At 40.7% G+C, this 15,787-nt stretch overlaps 1 protein-coding gene across 6 annotated transcripts in view; it reads right to left on the bottom strand.

Moving 5' to 3' along the window:
• LOC102937775 (collagen alpha-1(XXI) chain) overlaps positions 1-15,787 on the bottom strand; it is a 193,904-nt gene that overhangs the window by 110,819 nt on the left and 67,298 nt on the right. For 4 of the 6 annotated variants that reach the window (XM_037894224.2, XM_043542389.1, XM_043542388.1 and 1 more), the window contains 4 exons: positions 8,179-8,256; positions 6,456-6,464; positions 4,118-4,201; positions 675-737 (listed from right to left, as the gene is read on the bottom strand). In XM_037894224.2, coding sequence (XP_037750152.1) covers positions 675-737; positions 4,118-4,201; positions 6,456-6,464; positions 8,179-8,256 — 234 coding nt within the window. Of the gene's footprint in view, positions 1-674; positions 738-4,117; positions 4,202-6,418; positions 6,465-8,178; positions 8,257-15,787 lie in introns of those variants that run through there. The other 2 variants (XM_043542391.1, XM_043542392.1) reach the window with 2 other exon arrangements.

Consider the following 15,787-nt stretch of genomic DNA (forward strand, 5'->3'; position numbering starts at 1 on the left):
CTAATTTCTTTTATGGAACCTAAGCGTACTTTACTATTTGGGGATTTTTAATACAATTTAAAAACAATTCTAAAACTAAAAACCAAACTGACCATCACCAAATTTGACATTTTCATTATATGAACACCTGTCATTCACCTACTGTTTTCATAAACCATACATTCATAAACGAACAATAGTAAATTAAAAAACAAACTGCAGTGTGTGGGAATATACAGTATTTTTCAGTCATCTGTATTTCAAAGCAGAGTACTATTTTTAATTCTAATTCTGGGATACTCTTGCACAAGAAACCCTAAACATTTTTGAGCACAATATAAGGGTCATATTGACACTGAGAAAAAAGTAAACTCCTTATGGGTTGTTGCTTTAAGCCATTGTATCCACGCATGTCACATGAAGAGATCAGTTTAAGATTTGAACTTCGGATTCAAATGTCCCACAAATTTAGGGATGTTCCTATCCTGGGTTTTCATTCAGGCAAGTCTTTAGTTTCATGCTATCATTCTGATGGCTTTTAATCTAACAATCAAAATGTTCATAGAATTGTTAAATTCTGATGCATCTTAGCCTATAATTCATAATGCTGTAGAACATGACATATTAAAGATTTTTTCCTTTACCGTTAGTTTTGCATTTACAGTACTTTATATGACTAAGTTTTTAGTACTCACAGGCTTACCATCTGGACCAGGCTGTCCAGGATAACCATGATTCCCAGGTTGTCCAGGGTCTCCCTGTGAAGAAGTTATACATTAGAGCACAAAGAAATATGAAAGAGAAATTTACAATTAGTTGAAAGTAACTTTTATCCAAGCATATTTCTGAGCTTCAGGAACTCGGGCCTTCAAGGAATATCGTTCCACAGAACATTGGCTGTAAGCCCAGATAATTTTTTTGGAAGAGTAATTGCTATAATACAAAGGGCTTGATCCTGTAATCCCTCTACGGGAAAACTCCCACTGACTTCTTATGTAGGGCTTGGAAGATTGGGCCCTAAGGATAGCCCATAATATCCCATATTTAGGATGTTATAGAACATGAAAAAGAAAACAGTAGAAATAAAAACAAATAAAAAAACTCTATAAAATATGTTAGTCAATACCACCCTGAACCAAACTTCATCTGTCTGTAGGTCTCTACCAAGGATTATCCTGATGCCAGATTTTTATTGAGTTTGGCTCTAATTAAAGTGAAACAGCCAAGATGGACATGGTTAAAACCTTTTAATCAACAGCTACTGCCTCAAGGTGCTTATCCTTTGTAACCCCTCTTAGAGCTTTAGCCAATGCCTACAGAAGTCAGTGGGAGTCTTTCCAACTATTTCAATGCGGTTTGGATCAGGCCCATAAAAAAAGCAAAAAGAAAACTGCAGTTCCCCAAAGATAACTAGACCATCTTTATGATCACAAAGCAAAACCACCAAAAATATTCTTACTCAATATATTAGCTCACTGTATTTGAACGCTCTCGGTTTAATTTACCAACAAAGGATCTGATCCTGGTCCTTTGTCCCAAACATCACTGGCAAAATTCCCATTGACTTTAAAAAGGACAAAGATTTGGTTCCAAACAACAGTTTACTATTACTATAGCACATGCAGTTCTGGAATAGTAAACCAGATTGTGTTCAGCCACACACATTGTCAGCAAAATTACCAGGTAAATTCCTGATGATACAGGAAGAGGAAGATCACAGATTGAGTCTTAAAGCCTAGTTTGAACTGGAAATGTGAGAAGTCATTTGACAACATGTAAATTGAGCAAGTTTAATATTGAATTCAGTGACAAAGAATATAGAATCCCACAATAATGTCATTTATACAAAGTCACAGTATGTAAGTACACCTTTGAAAAATATTTCAAAACTGAGATTCTGAAGTTAGTCAACTAAATCTACATTTAGGGACCTAAGTAAAAGTGGTCTGACACTGAGAGGTGCTGAACTAAGGGTAACAGACTCCACTGGGAATTCCAGATCCTCAGCTCCTTCGAAAATTAGGCCACTTTCATTTAGGTGCCTAATGAGGATTTAAAATGACTAATTTTGGTCTTAGTGGTTATACCACCAAAAATAAAATTGCTTTTTTGTAAAGAGCATCTAATGTTATTAGATAACATAATAGACAATGGATTGAAAACAACTGGATTTAGAAACAGCCATATAAAAATTTAGAGGGTTGCAAAAAGTGTCTTAAATAAGAAGCCACTAATTATTTGGTACTACTGCATATTCAGATTACAAATAAAAAACAATATTAAAATAATATTAAGGTGGTAAAGTCCAGCACTCAAAAGTTAGGACATGCTATAATTAGGGCCCTACCAAATTCACGGCCATTGAAAACACATCGCGGACTGTGAAATCTGGTCTCTCCCCATGAAATCTGGTCCTTTGTGTGCTTTTACCCTATACTATACAGATTTCACAGGGGACACCAGCTTTCTCAAACTGGTGGTCCTAACCCAAAAGGGAGTTGCAGGGGGCGGGAATCACAAGGTTATTTTAGGGGGTCATGGTATTGCCACCCCTACTTCTGTGCTGACTTCAGAGCTGGGTGGCTGGAGAGCAGTGGCTGTTGGCCAGGCGTACAGCTCTGAAGGCAGCACCCCGCCAGCAGCAGCGCAGAAGTAAGGGACAATACCATACCATGCCACCCTTAATTCTGCACTGCTGCCTTCAGAATTGGGCAGCCGGAGAGTGGTGACTGCTAACTGAGGGCCCAGCTCTGCAGGCAGCAGCGCGGAAGTAAGGGTAGCAATACCATGCCATCCTTCTGTGCTGCTGCTGGCGGCAGCTCTGCCTTCAGAGCTGGGCTCTTGGACAGCAGCCGCTGCTCTCCAGCTGCTCAGCTCTGAAGGCCATGCTACTGCCAGCAGCAGTGCAAAAGTAAGGGTATCAGTACCGCAAGCATCCCCTACAATAACCTTGCAAACCCCCCCCCCCCAACTCCTTTTTGGGTCAGGACCCCTACAATTATAACACTGTGAAATTTCAGATTTAAAAAGCTGAAATCATGAAAATTACAATTTTTAACATCCTATAACTGTGAAATTGACCAAAATAGACCATGAATTTGGTAGGGCTCTAGCTATAATTAAAGTTGCCTGTGCAATCTTAATTCAGCTTCCTTGTGTCCAGATGTTAGGATAATCTTGTCCAGCATGACATGGGAAATCTGTGACACAGCCAGGAACAAAATCACACTGTACTGGGACCTAATTAGGACCTCATTGTACTGGGTCCTAATGCAAAATTCCTTTCTCTTCTTGCAGTCCTCCGCCTCATGCGCTATCCAGTTGTGCACTGAATGAAGCAGGGTTCCTGCTAGAACAGATAGTATATGGTCATGCAATTCAAGCTTGCATATCCACTAGGGGACCTAATTAAGATTGCTTGGGCCACCTAATTCTGTCATTTCCTAACTTTTGAGTGCTTTACTGTTCTTGTAAGTACTTCCCTAGGTTTTGTTTAAAAATGCAAATAAAAAACAAGAAATTCTATCACGTGAAACTATAACAACTCCTGAAATGGATCATCAGCTGAAATGCCCATACACTTGAGGTAATGGAGTAACTGCTAGCTGTTCTCTTCAGTGTGGACCAGCCACTAGTAGTTGATGCAACATGCACTTCACCACTGCTCAGAGGCTATAAAGGTCAACTAAACCCAAAGCAGCCCCCAGTAGATTTTTAAATATGAATTGCAAATTAAGAAAAGTTGAGAAATTGTCATTTCTCCAGGATCAGATTTTTCCATGTCAAACCATGTTAGGATTTCATTATTAGACAATGATCGTAAGGGGGGTGAAGTTATTTACTGGAGAGTAACTACGAAATTTGAATGTAAATGAACATCTAATTTTCTTAAAAAATGTAAATGACATTTGGCTTATGGAAGTTATGGAAATTATGGAACCAGTAGCTAATTAATTGCATCTGTCAGAGTCTGATCTTGCAAGTTGGCGACTACCAGCAACTCCCATTGGCTTCAATGGGAGCAGAATTAGGCTCAGTGTGGCTTCTTCCTTACACAATGACCTTATAACATAGAAGGTAAAAGCACCAATGAAAAGTAGATTTTAAAAATAAGAAAATTAAAGAAAACCCTACTCACTTTTGGGCCTGGAGGCCCTTGTTTTCCTGGAGGACATATACAAGGAGCAGGCGTGGAGCCTACATCACTAGGGCCATTCATACACTACCAAAAATAAAAATGATCATCAACATACATGGAAAATCATAAATCAATATATTACAATTAACTGCATTAACATGACAAAATATAGGACTGACTTTATTTTTATTTCATATATAGCACAGCTCTGAGTTATTTAACATTTGTTTAATCAGAACTCCTCCCTAAATGTATACCAGTCATGTCTCCGAGCAACTTTGCAGCCATGAATTTTTGTTCCACCTCTCCAAAACTCTGATAGCTCTTAGACCATTCAGAAAAAAACAGATTTCTACTGTAGTTAAAGTGTGTTCTTTTTTGAAGAAATTACAGCTACAAATAGAGCTGGTCAAATTATTCTTTGGGAATAAATTAGTTAATGAATGAAGTCTCTTTTCCATTTTTAAATCATTCAGAAAGATCCCAATCACCAGTTACATGAATCATTAAAGATTAGTAAAAAATCTGTTAAATAATTTTACATGTCACCACTGTGGCTTTCATTTATGATACATCAAAGTACTTCATCTGGAACATCTAATAATTGCTCAGATATCTGATGCTGAAGATCAGCCAAGTTTATGTTATGAAATAGTGATGGCTTCATTCCAGACATCTCTGCTGATATTTTTTCCCTTTTCCATTTATAGACAAGACTATTTATATCTACATCCTCATAAAATTTAAGAACAATCTCATAGTGATCTTCAGAGTATTTTCAGTAATCAACATTCAAAATATGCATCACATTGACCAGATTTTGTGATCTATGAACTATTGTGACTACACTAGTGCACACAAGTAATCATGGGTGCATGCAATAAGGGTTGCAGAAAATACCCCCTAACTTATAAAACATACTTTTTACCTAAAAATACTGGGCCTGAGTCTCCCCTGATGTCTACGAATAAAAATCAGAAATAACCACAAAGAAGTAAGTTGATTTACAACATTTAAAATTAGTTTCAGTTGAATGAAAAATAGGCCCATTATTCCTTACACAAAAAACAAATTCATTACAAAAAATACACAACATATCTGGCTTCCCATAGAGTAAATGCTCAAATGATGTTACATAAAACCTGAAGATTTAGATTGTCCCATACACACAGGAAGAAAGACATGATGCAAGGGTTGTGGTTTAATTAGACCACAACTTTATTGACTTAACATATCTGGGAACTATCTGGCAAAAACACGTACAATGCACATCATGATTCTTCCTTAACCATTTCAACCTGGTGGAGCGCTGCCATCAGCCATGACCCCTCCACAGCTGGTTTCTCCCCATTGCTGGGACCTCACCACCCTCCCCTTGCAGGAGGAACAAGGTTAAGGAGCTGGAGAGAAGCGGTTGCCTCCTCACTGTACCAGATATTAGGAGCCCAATTCCCATTCCCTAGATTCTTTAAGGGATTCCTTCCCCTAAGCCCACTTCCAACCCCAGTTTATGAGAGAACTGAACCCCCTATGGGATAAGTACCTGTACTGGATGCCTGCCACCTGCTGTGTCATAACAATTTGAACCTGAATTACCCCTAACAGGTCCCTGAGCTGCTTGGGCATGAGAGGGGGCTCAAGCTGGAGGTCAAACCCAGCCCCCGATCAGGCGATGCCTTTCCCTCTCCTCCTGGCTAGCCTCTTCCCAGCCCCTGAGGGAGGAGGAAAAGGGAGCCAATACGCTTTCTTCTGCCAGTCCAGACAAAGCTCCCTCCCAACATTGAGGTTGTGGGGTTTGCATTCTGAGCTATGCAAGAGTAGGTTTTGTATTGTATTTAGCATTTATTATTTACATATTCCAAATAATATATTGCACCTTAATCTGTAAGATGTTGTGTTGTTGTTTACAAGATGTTGTGTAACACGGACTTTTAAAGGTTCCTAGTAGAGGGCTCCTAGTAGAATATTCTCTCAGAGTGAAATTGATAGTTTTCACTTATGAAATATAAAAGTCTAGTTTCTGTCAAAAACAACTGGAATTGAACTGAAGCCAATAGGAGCCACTAGTTCTCAGAACCTCCAAAAATCAGGCCACTTATTCCAGTGCCCACATGTGGATTTAGAACTAGATGTTTTACTTTAGACACCCAAATTGAAAATGTTTGCCCATTGACGATACAGTTTTGACTAACTGAATTCCATTGCTTTTAGTTTTTTGCAAACCACTTTCCATCTCTTGAAACCAACTACACATTACCAGCTGATGGCATAATACTGAGTTTATAAAAAAGTAAATACTACCTTAAATTGAGTTTGAGTGGTTTATGATTGAGCTTACCTCTCCATTCTGAAATGAAAAGAAACAGTTTAAGAATGTCACAATATTTGTAAAGGAAAATATAATTTCTTATAACCAGTTCCCAAATAGCAGGTGTCAAGTCCCTGCCCTCTTCATCTCCTAACTCAAGATCTGGGTAAATTCTGTGTGGCCATGCAAGGGTGTGGAGAGGATTGACTTATTTTCCCTTCCCTCCCTTTGGCCTGTGTAGGACGCAGCCACACACTAGCCCATGGGTTGTATAATTGCAATGAGGTTTCTGGTATCTGTAATAGCACAGAATGATACATTCTGAAATCTCCTAGCACATCAGGAATGAATTACCACACTATTACCTTTAGTAGGATCCTCATGCAAGTGCTGACCAAGCAAAACCATGTTTAGCTTACAAACTCTGACACAACCAGAATCCAAAGTGCTATGGCCACAGTGCTATGCACCCTTTGACATGTCACTGCACCTTCAGATTTTCACAGTGATATATAAATTTCATTTATGAAAAAACAAGTGAAACAAAACTGGCAAAAAGGGATCTTTTTGTCTGGATTTGATCATGCAGAATGTAGTGGGTTTGCATTTGTTTATTTTCTGAATCCCATTACCAATTTATAAATATCAAGATGATGCAATCCTGCAATCAAGTTGACAAAGCTTTATAGAGAGAATTATATCCAATAAGTTTAAATTTATCGTAGGCTTTGAAGCTCAACTCCCATTTAAGAGCCTAAACAAGAGCTGGATATATAGCTCTTTAAAATCTATCATTGCCTATGGCCAGGCTTGCCAAACAGCTCAGTATCTAATAAGCTGAGCTCTTTTGAAAACGTAACTACTTATTTGGGTCTAAGTAGGAGTTGAGCTCTTTCAAAAAACTGACCATAAGCATCACAGTGGCAGCTGCTAGACACTGCACAGTTCTGTAAATCAAGCTGTTAGTTAGGTTCTGAAATAGGAGCTGAACTCTTTACAACATTTGGTCCCATGTGGTTTAGACTTCCCTGCACCATTCTACAAACAACTAACATTTCAATATAGAATGAACTCCAACAAACCAAGTAAGGACAGGGCCACTTTTAGGTCACTCTTCAGCTCCATGAACCTGGACATGAACTGATTAGGACTTCAGTTTTGTCTCATCCAAAACACATTGGATGAAATCCAGGCCTTATTGAAGTCAATTGGAATTTTGCCACCAACTTCAATGGGGATACTTTTGACAGGAAATTCTAATTTAAAAAGCTAGAAACATAGTTCTGTTGAACAGATAATAGATTTTAGAGATTAGGGGATTTACTGATGAGTGTAGTAATAAAAATACTTTGCACTTAAAGTAGATAGATCTTACATCAATAGAATCAAGGCACTTAGTATCTCAAAGCATTTGTCACACAAGATTTAGAGTTCATTTTGTACTGATTTCCCATTTACACCTTCTAGTAAGTAATAATATTTTAAGACCTCTTTAAGGATGTCTTTCGAGGAAATACAAAAGTCTTGTAAAATATGTTTGTTCTAAAACTAGGTTGCTAGATGACCGACATGTAGCTGTTACCTGTTTGAACATTATAGAATTAGTTCCTCAAATTCCAGAAGGAATTTGTTTACAGTAGTTGAATAAATGCAGGAATGTTTATTTTAAGAGCTCATTATTAAGATAACCCCTGTATTAAGTTATTTGGATAAAATGTCAAACAATCCTTGAAAGTTCATCAATCATACTCACAAATCCCGGGATTTCACAAGCTGTTTCTCGGTTGTTTTGTTCTGGGTCACAGTAGATTCTTAGTTTCTGGACATCAAACTATAATTCAAAGCCAAATACATTGTTCGGGAGAAATTAAATGTTAATCATTTGAGATTACATCAAATGAATTTAAAATACAGTCCCCCTTAAATGGTCTTAGTTGATAATATAAACAAACAAAAAATCTTTAAACCCATTTGAAGTCACGTAAGGTTGTCAGACAATGACCGAATGTAGTTAGTGATAGCATTTTAGCCACACTGCTCCCACTGACAAATGAGTGCATTACTTTGACATTTCATGGGTAAAAGCAACAGGACTACTTATGGAAAAAACAATCTCATTTATTTTCAAAACAGTAGAAATCACTGGCCCCAATCTTTGGCCGTGGATGAGGAATGCACAGTACAATATACTAAATTGTTTATGGTAAATCTTTCCTTTATTCTATCTCTGTGCAGTACCAGTATCCATAATATCTAGATTATTGTGAAATCGGCCTCCCTTCCCATACTTCTGATTCAGATCCAATAGGCTTCTTTCAGTAGAGGCTTTCAGAATACATTGTCAATAAAAAATGAAATGCACCATTTAATGGGAGCTTCTAGTCTTTCATAATAGATTTTAATATAGTAATGTTCCACCAAACTGACTGTTACTGTAGAACAAGATGTGTCATGATGTTGAGAAATAGAATCTCAGTAATTGCTGATGGAAAACAAAAAACATTTAGGTCATAAAGACCATCTTTCTGGCAGTGCAAAATTGTTCCCTACTGTATATTTTCTAGTGCTTCTTCCAGGCTACTTTTAAATATCTCAGGCAGTGGGTCTCACATAATTCCACATTCCTAAATCTTTTCTTAATTTCAGGCAAAATTTCCTGGCAGTGTCATTTATTAACGAAGGAACAGCCTTCTTAAGAAAGTGGTTGAATCCCCATTCCTGAAGCTATTTTAAAAATTAGATTGCACACGGCTATTCAAATGTAATGTAGGGAATAATGCTGATTTGTCAAGAAGGATGGATTAGATGACCTTGTATATCTCTTCCATCTCTAATTCCAGTAAAAATAAATGTCTGAGATTCTACAAGAAATCTGCAACACAATCCAGTCTTTCTTGGAGAGAACCATTTTACAGCACGAACAAAATCTCATTGGGAACACTGACTCACAGACAGATCATCCAGTTGCCTAAAATTTGTTTAAGAGATTATAAAAAAGAGGTCTCAAGCATTCTTGAAAATAAGTAAAATGCAGGATACCCAGACAGAGAACTACTGAAGGTCTAAAAACCAGACAATTTATTTGTGATGGGGTGTGGCGCCACACCAGCCTCAGTAGGGTTAATTAGGGCTCGAGAGGCCAATTAGGTCAGCTGGCGTCACCTCACAGAAGGAGGGCCATGGTGAAGTGAAAGTGAAGCCCTGCTGAACCAGCACTATAAACCACCTATGAAAGGGCTGGGCCAACACAAAGCCAAGAAACTGAGAGTAGAATGGGGCTGCAGGGGAAAGAGTCTTCCATAACTCCCTGGGATGAGGGAGGTCACCAGGGACAAGGAGGAAGTACAGGAGGAGAGTAAGGACTCTGAGCCTGTCCTGGAGTAAGAAGTCTGGCAAGAGGCTAGGAGGAGTGAAGTAGTCATGGGGAATAGAGTAAGCTCCAGTGGAAACCCAGAACCAGGAAACAGAAGACAGGGAGGTTTTGTCAGAAGAAGCCCAGGGAAACAGCGACGGGGCAGGGACTGAGGACCTGGATTGCTGGTTATAGTGTCCCTGGGCTGGAACCTGGTGTAGCGGATGGGCCTGGATTCCCCTGCCAGCCAGTGCAATAGTAGCACAGAGCCCAAGGAGGGGCTGAACACCTTTCCAGTGATGGCATTTGGATAGATGTCTTCCTGGACTTTGTAATCCTTAAAGGGATGGACTAAATGGGAACCTGGCCAGAAGGCAGAGTTATCACAAGAGAGACTGTTGCAGTGTGAGCAAGGAGCAGCAAGGGGGTACCCATGCAGCAAGAGCTACGTTCCCAGATCTAGACGCAAGGAGGCACACTAGCAGTGAGTGGGAACCCTGTAACATTCTGCTTTAATCTCTGTGCATGTTCAAGCACCCTGATGATGAAAAACGTAATAAATCTTTAAAAAGTCTGACTGTTTAACTTGTTGCATCTTTTAATATAAACAGCTGAGAGAAAACAAAAGAAAATATATCTTTCAAAGAAACCAAAAAAATTAATCTAAATGTAAGTAACTCAATATTTCCCAGAGTCACCGCTATTATTCTCAGTCTAATTAGTAATGTCTTGTACCACACAGTTATAAATCAGGAAATCATAAGAAATTAACAACTGGATTTAATTTATTTAGCAAACATCTGGAACGCTTAAGGTACTGTAGTTTTATTGCCAGCAATTACTTATAAAGCTGAAATTTTGCTTACTTTTTTGTGGTAGCACATAGCTATTGAAAAAAGGTGTTTTATGTTCCTTAAATAGATCAAAAATACTTACAGGCTTTTCCATATTTTATTTTGGCAGACTAGAACACAACATTGACAAGTTGCAAGCATGATAAAGGCAGCACAGCAGCGACATAATTTCATATATCATGTGCTTTATGCTTCCTGTAACCCAATGATGGGACAGTAGCTGCTTGCAACTTTTATTCTCTCCTCAATACGCACATGTAATTCCTCTGACATTAGTGGAAATTATGTGAAAGTATCAAGAAGAGATCAGGCACCCTTTCTTTAGATAAATGGTTCCCAATTTTGAAGGGCAACTGTCATTACACTAATTTAACATCTCAGCTGTTTCAACTAGCAACCACCTTCCCCTTCCGTCAGTTGGTCTTCTCAGCATGAGGAAGGGCACAGCTATCAAGTTTATTATTAATTATTATTATTATTATTATTATTTGCATTGCCATGGCAGTTACGAGTCCCAGTCATGGACCAGAACCAGAATTGTGGAAGCCTAGATGGTTGTTAGGAAAACTCTGCTCCCTACTTGCAGCCCAGCTACATTTTTGAGATCATAGCTGGAAAGTAGGCAGGCATGTCAGGGCTGTCCCATGATATTTATGGCATTTGGCAGCACTGTAAGGTTGGCAGAAACAACTTTTAGCAATAAAGCCAAGGTCCCTTTTCTGCACTGGGTCCCAAAGTACTGCCATTGCCCACCTCTCATTCAATAGGTTTTAAGGCAATCCAAATTCTCCACCGTGTTAGTTTATGCAAGACTGGGATTGGAACACACCCAATTTGAATGGAGACTAAAATGTTCACAAACAAATGGGTGCCAAGCAACAGCTGAGCTTTAAGTTTGTATACAGGGGAAATGCAAGTGGGGACAGCAAGCAAAGTGTGATGAGTGTTCTGAGTCTGATTAGTCATCTCTGAGCCTGAGGGTTTCTCTACACTGCAATAAAACACATGCAACTGGCCCATGTCTGCTGACTCAAGCTGTGGGGCTATAATACTGCAGTGTAGACATTCGGGCTCAGGCTGGAGGCCAGGCATTGGGACACTTCTCCCTCATTGGGTCCCAGCACCTGGGCTCCAATCCAAGCCCAAACATCTACATTGCAATTTCATAGCCCCGCAGCCCAAACCCCGCAAGCCCAAGTCAGCTGACACAGGTCAGCCGACACAGGCCAGCCGTGGGTTTTTAACTGCAATACATACCCTGAGTGTTCCGAGCCTGAGCCACCCCATTCTGCTCAACATAGCTACCTTTTGGGGATACTCCCAGTGTGACAAAGTTCCTCCTCTGCCTTGGTGGATCCTACACTTTCTGGTGGATTTGGTGGCCTCAGAAGTTCACAGCAGTCCTCAGTTTGGCTCCTTTTGTTAGTGATACAAACCTGCCATTCACTCAGCTAACCTTATCGCTAGCCAGCATGGGGGAAAGGAAAACAATCTCTGCAGTCTCTATTGTCCCCGACCCACAAGGTGGGACAGGCCAGATCCCTTTCCAAATTAGACCTTCCCCTCTGGTGTGTCTCACAGACCAGGTCAACTCCTCCTGTGTCAGACAGGGAGTCTGGGGGAGGAAGGGGGGAACCCAGGCCAACCTCTACTTCAGATTCCAATCCAAGGCCCTGTGGACAGCAGCTGTCCACAACATCTACTGTAACAGCTATGTGACAGCTACAACTCCCTGGGCTACTTCCCCATGGTCACCCCCAGCATCTTCTTCATCCTCACCACAGGACCTTCCTCCTTATTCCAGATAGTGTTTGTACTCCTCAGTCCTCCAGCAGCATGTCCTCTCACTTCCCACTCCCTGCACGCCCCTCACTAACTGAAGTGAGGTCCTTTTAAAACCAGGTGCCCTGATCAGCCAGCCTGTCTTAATTGATTCTAGTAGCTTCTTAATTGGCTCCAGGTGTCCTAATTAGCCTACCTGCCTTAATTGGTTCCAGCTAGTTCCCGATTATTCTGAAACTGCCCCTGTTATCTTCATAGAATCATCGTAGAATCATAGAATATCAGGGTTGGAAGGGACCTCAAGAGGTCATCTAGTCCAACCCCCTGCTCAAAGCAGGACCAATCCCCAATTTTTGCCCCAGATCCCTAAATGGCCCCCTCAAGGATTGAACTCACAACCCTGGGTTTAGCAGACCAATGCTCAAACCACTGAGCTATCCCTTCCCCCCTTACCCAGGGAAAAGGGACCAGCTTAATCTGGGGCTAATGTATCTACCTTCTATCACTCTCCTGTAGCCATCTGGCCTGACCCTGTCACACCAGCTTTTGGGGATACTCCCAGCAGTGCTGACAGCCTGCCCCTGCTGCTGCTCAAGCCATGGCTGGTTGCCTGGCATGGTTGGTCCACCATCTTCAGGATCAACTTGCCGAGCTGCAACTGGAGAATGCCTCTCTCTGCTCACAAATCCCAGTATCTCCAGTACCTCCAGTACTACCAGCTATGGTCCCTCTGAAACACGGCCCAAAGGTTCCACTGCCAGAAAGATCTGATGGGAATCGCCGGACATTCCACGGTTTTCTTAACCAGTGCCACCTTTTGTTCTGGATTTGTCCCACAATGTATCCTGATGACCAGACCAAAGTTGGGTTTATCAACCATTTATTGGCTGGTGAAACCCTAGATTGAGAATCACTGCTTCTGGAGCAGATGGGCCCAATGCTGACTAATTTTGATGAGTTCATCCACGGCTTTTAGGTAACTATCGACAATCTAAATCGCACTACTGAATCCGCCTTGTAGTTTCTCAGACAAGGCCATCAGCCTCTCGGCATATGCTGCTCACTTTCAGCATCTGGTTGCCAACACGGCACGGAGAGGGTCAGCCCAGATCTCCCATTTCCACCAGAGTCTGAATGACAATGTAAAAGATTAACTGGCCCAGGTCGAACCCCCCACAATTCTGAACTCGTATGGAATTGTGCATCTGGATCGAGAGTCATCTGTCTAAGCGACGCCACGAAAAGAAGAGGACATAGTCACAACTCCAGCCTAGACCTGCTCCATTCCAGCCAACCCCAAGGATTATTCCATAACAGGAGCGTATGCAGATTGATGTGATGCAAAGGCATCTCATGGATCAGGAAAAGGAGTATTGGTGATAGAACAGCCTTTCCCTATTTTATGGTGGACTTAGTTACTGAGTACCCCCTTAAATCTAGACCCTTGGGAAACCTGGGAAACAACCACGTCCAGCCCTGTTAGAGAGGTTGTGGCTGGATGTAACCAAGAAATTGAGTCCTCCACAAAAGCCCCATCTTCTGCCATCATGTATCTTGGCAGCCATAAACTGTCACGCTCCACAAGGCAGGTCTTTCTCCACCTCTTAATCCTGATTAGACCTGAAGTGAGCTGCACTCAGCTTGTGCTCATGGATTCCAGAGCTTCTAGTAATTTTATGGATGATGGGCTCATCAACTTCCAGTGCAGAAGACGCTCACACCAAACCAAGTAAAGTCAATTGATGGTAGCATGAAACTGTGCCCCTTCAAGTCAAAAATCCAAGACCATCAGGAAACTCTGCAATTTAATATAATCACCTTGCCACACTTCCTGATTATGCTCAGCATTTCTTGGCTCTCAGTGCATGATCCAAACATCTCTTGGAAGATGGAAGAGATACAATTCAAGGAAAGCTATTGCCACCAACTGCATCTAGCCGAGTCAGATGCCCAGAAAACAAGAGGAGGAATGGAAAAGTCCACTACCTTCTGTGTTCAGCAGATTCAAGGAGACAACAGTACCAAAATGTTGCTGATGTATTTGATAAAAGAAATGCTGACATCTTACTCCCACATAGACCATACAACTGCCCCATCAACCTCCACCCAGGCACCAGAATTCTATTCAGATGGATTTATTCTGTATCAAAATCCGAATTCAAGGCCTTACGAGAACACATTGATGAGAATCTTCCAAAAAATTTCATTTCTCCATCCACGTCTCCCACTGGGACCCTGATTTTGTTCTTTAAGAAGGATGGCTCCTTGTGTTTCTATGTAGATCATAGCGATTTTGTTCAATGCACAATAAAGATCAATTACCCCTAGCCCTGGATCAACAGGCTGTTGAAAGGGGTTTGTGCTGCCAAGGTATTTATCAAGCTCGATATTCTTGACACTTACAACCTAGACTGCATCAGGACAATAGGGCAACAAATGGAAAACTGTGTTTTGCACGTCATGGAAATTTTGACTATCTAGTTATCCGTTTCGGTCTCTCCAGTGACCCAGCCATATTCGAGCACTTTGCCAGTGACATTTTTAGGGATATTTTAGACCAGTTCATGGTGATCTATCTGGATGACATCCTCTGCTTCTCAGAAAATCAAGTCCTTCATGACCAACACATCCACCTTGTGCACAAGAACGTCTGAGCAAATGGCCTGTTTGGGAAACCCGAGAAGTATAAATCTGGTCGACTTTTTGTCAACTTCTTTGGCTATGTCATTTCCCCCAGCTGGACCCCTGAAGATTGCCCACAGTCATGGAATGGGCAGCCCAAAGAACATCCATGATGTCCAGAGTTTCCTGGAGTCTTCCAACTTTTAACGGCAGTTCACCAGAGGGTGTTCGAAGGTGGTGACCCCAATTGCCCAGCTGCTCCGGAAGAATACTATATTTGCTTGGATACCAGAAGCCCAGTCCCCCTTTGATTAGTTAAAGGAAGCACTTACATCAGCACCTATCTTTTATTTATAATTTCCTATTAATTTTTTCCAAATACATCAAAATACCAGATTCATCAAAATATATAAAGTAAGTAAATAGGGTTAGGATAAATGGAAGGGAAGCGAAGAGAAGCGAAGCGACATAACTACATTAATCATAGATGTCTGAAAACTCAGTCCAAATTGCTTTGAATTTTTCATGCATCCCTTTCTATGGAATGCCAGTCGTTCGTTAGCTGCAAGGTCAACCATATCATTGAGCCAGGCATCAATATTTGGTGGGAATTGACTTTTTCATTTTTGTAGAATTAATTTTTTAGTGACCAAAGCTGCATATTGTTACCAGGTAATTTTCAGAAATACATCCAAGAATGAAATTTATGGGGCAGAGATCCAATTTAGCATCCTGTATCCAACTGGTCATTT

Source organism: Chelonia mydas, chromosome 3 (genome assembly GCF_015237465.2).
Source record: "Chelonia mydas isolate rCheMyd1 chromosome 3, rCheMyd1.pri.v2, whole genome shotgun sequence".
Classification (NCBI taxonomy): domain Eukaryota; kingdom Metazoa; phylum Chordata; order Testudines; family Cheloniidae; genus Chelonia; species Chelonia mydas.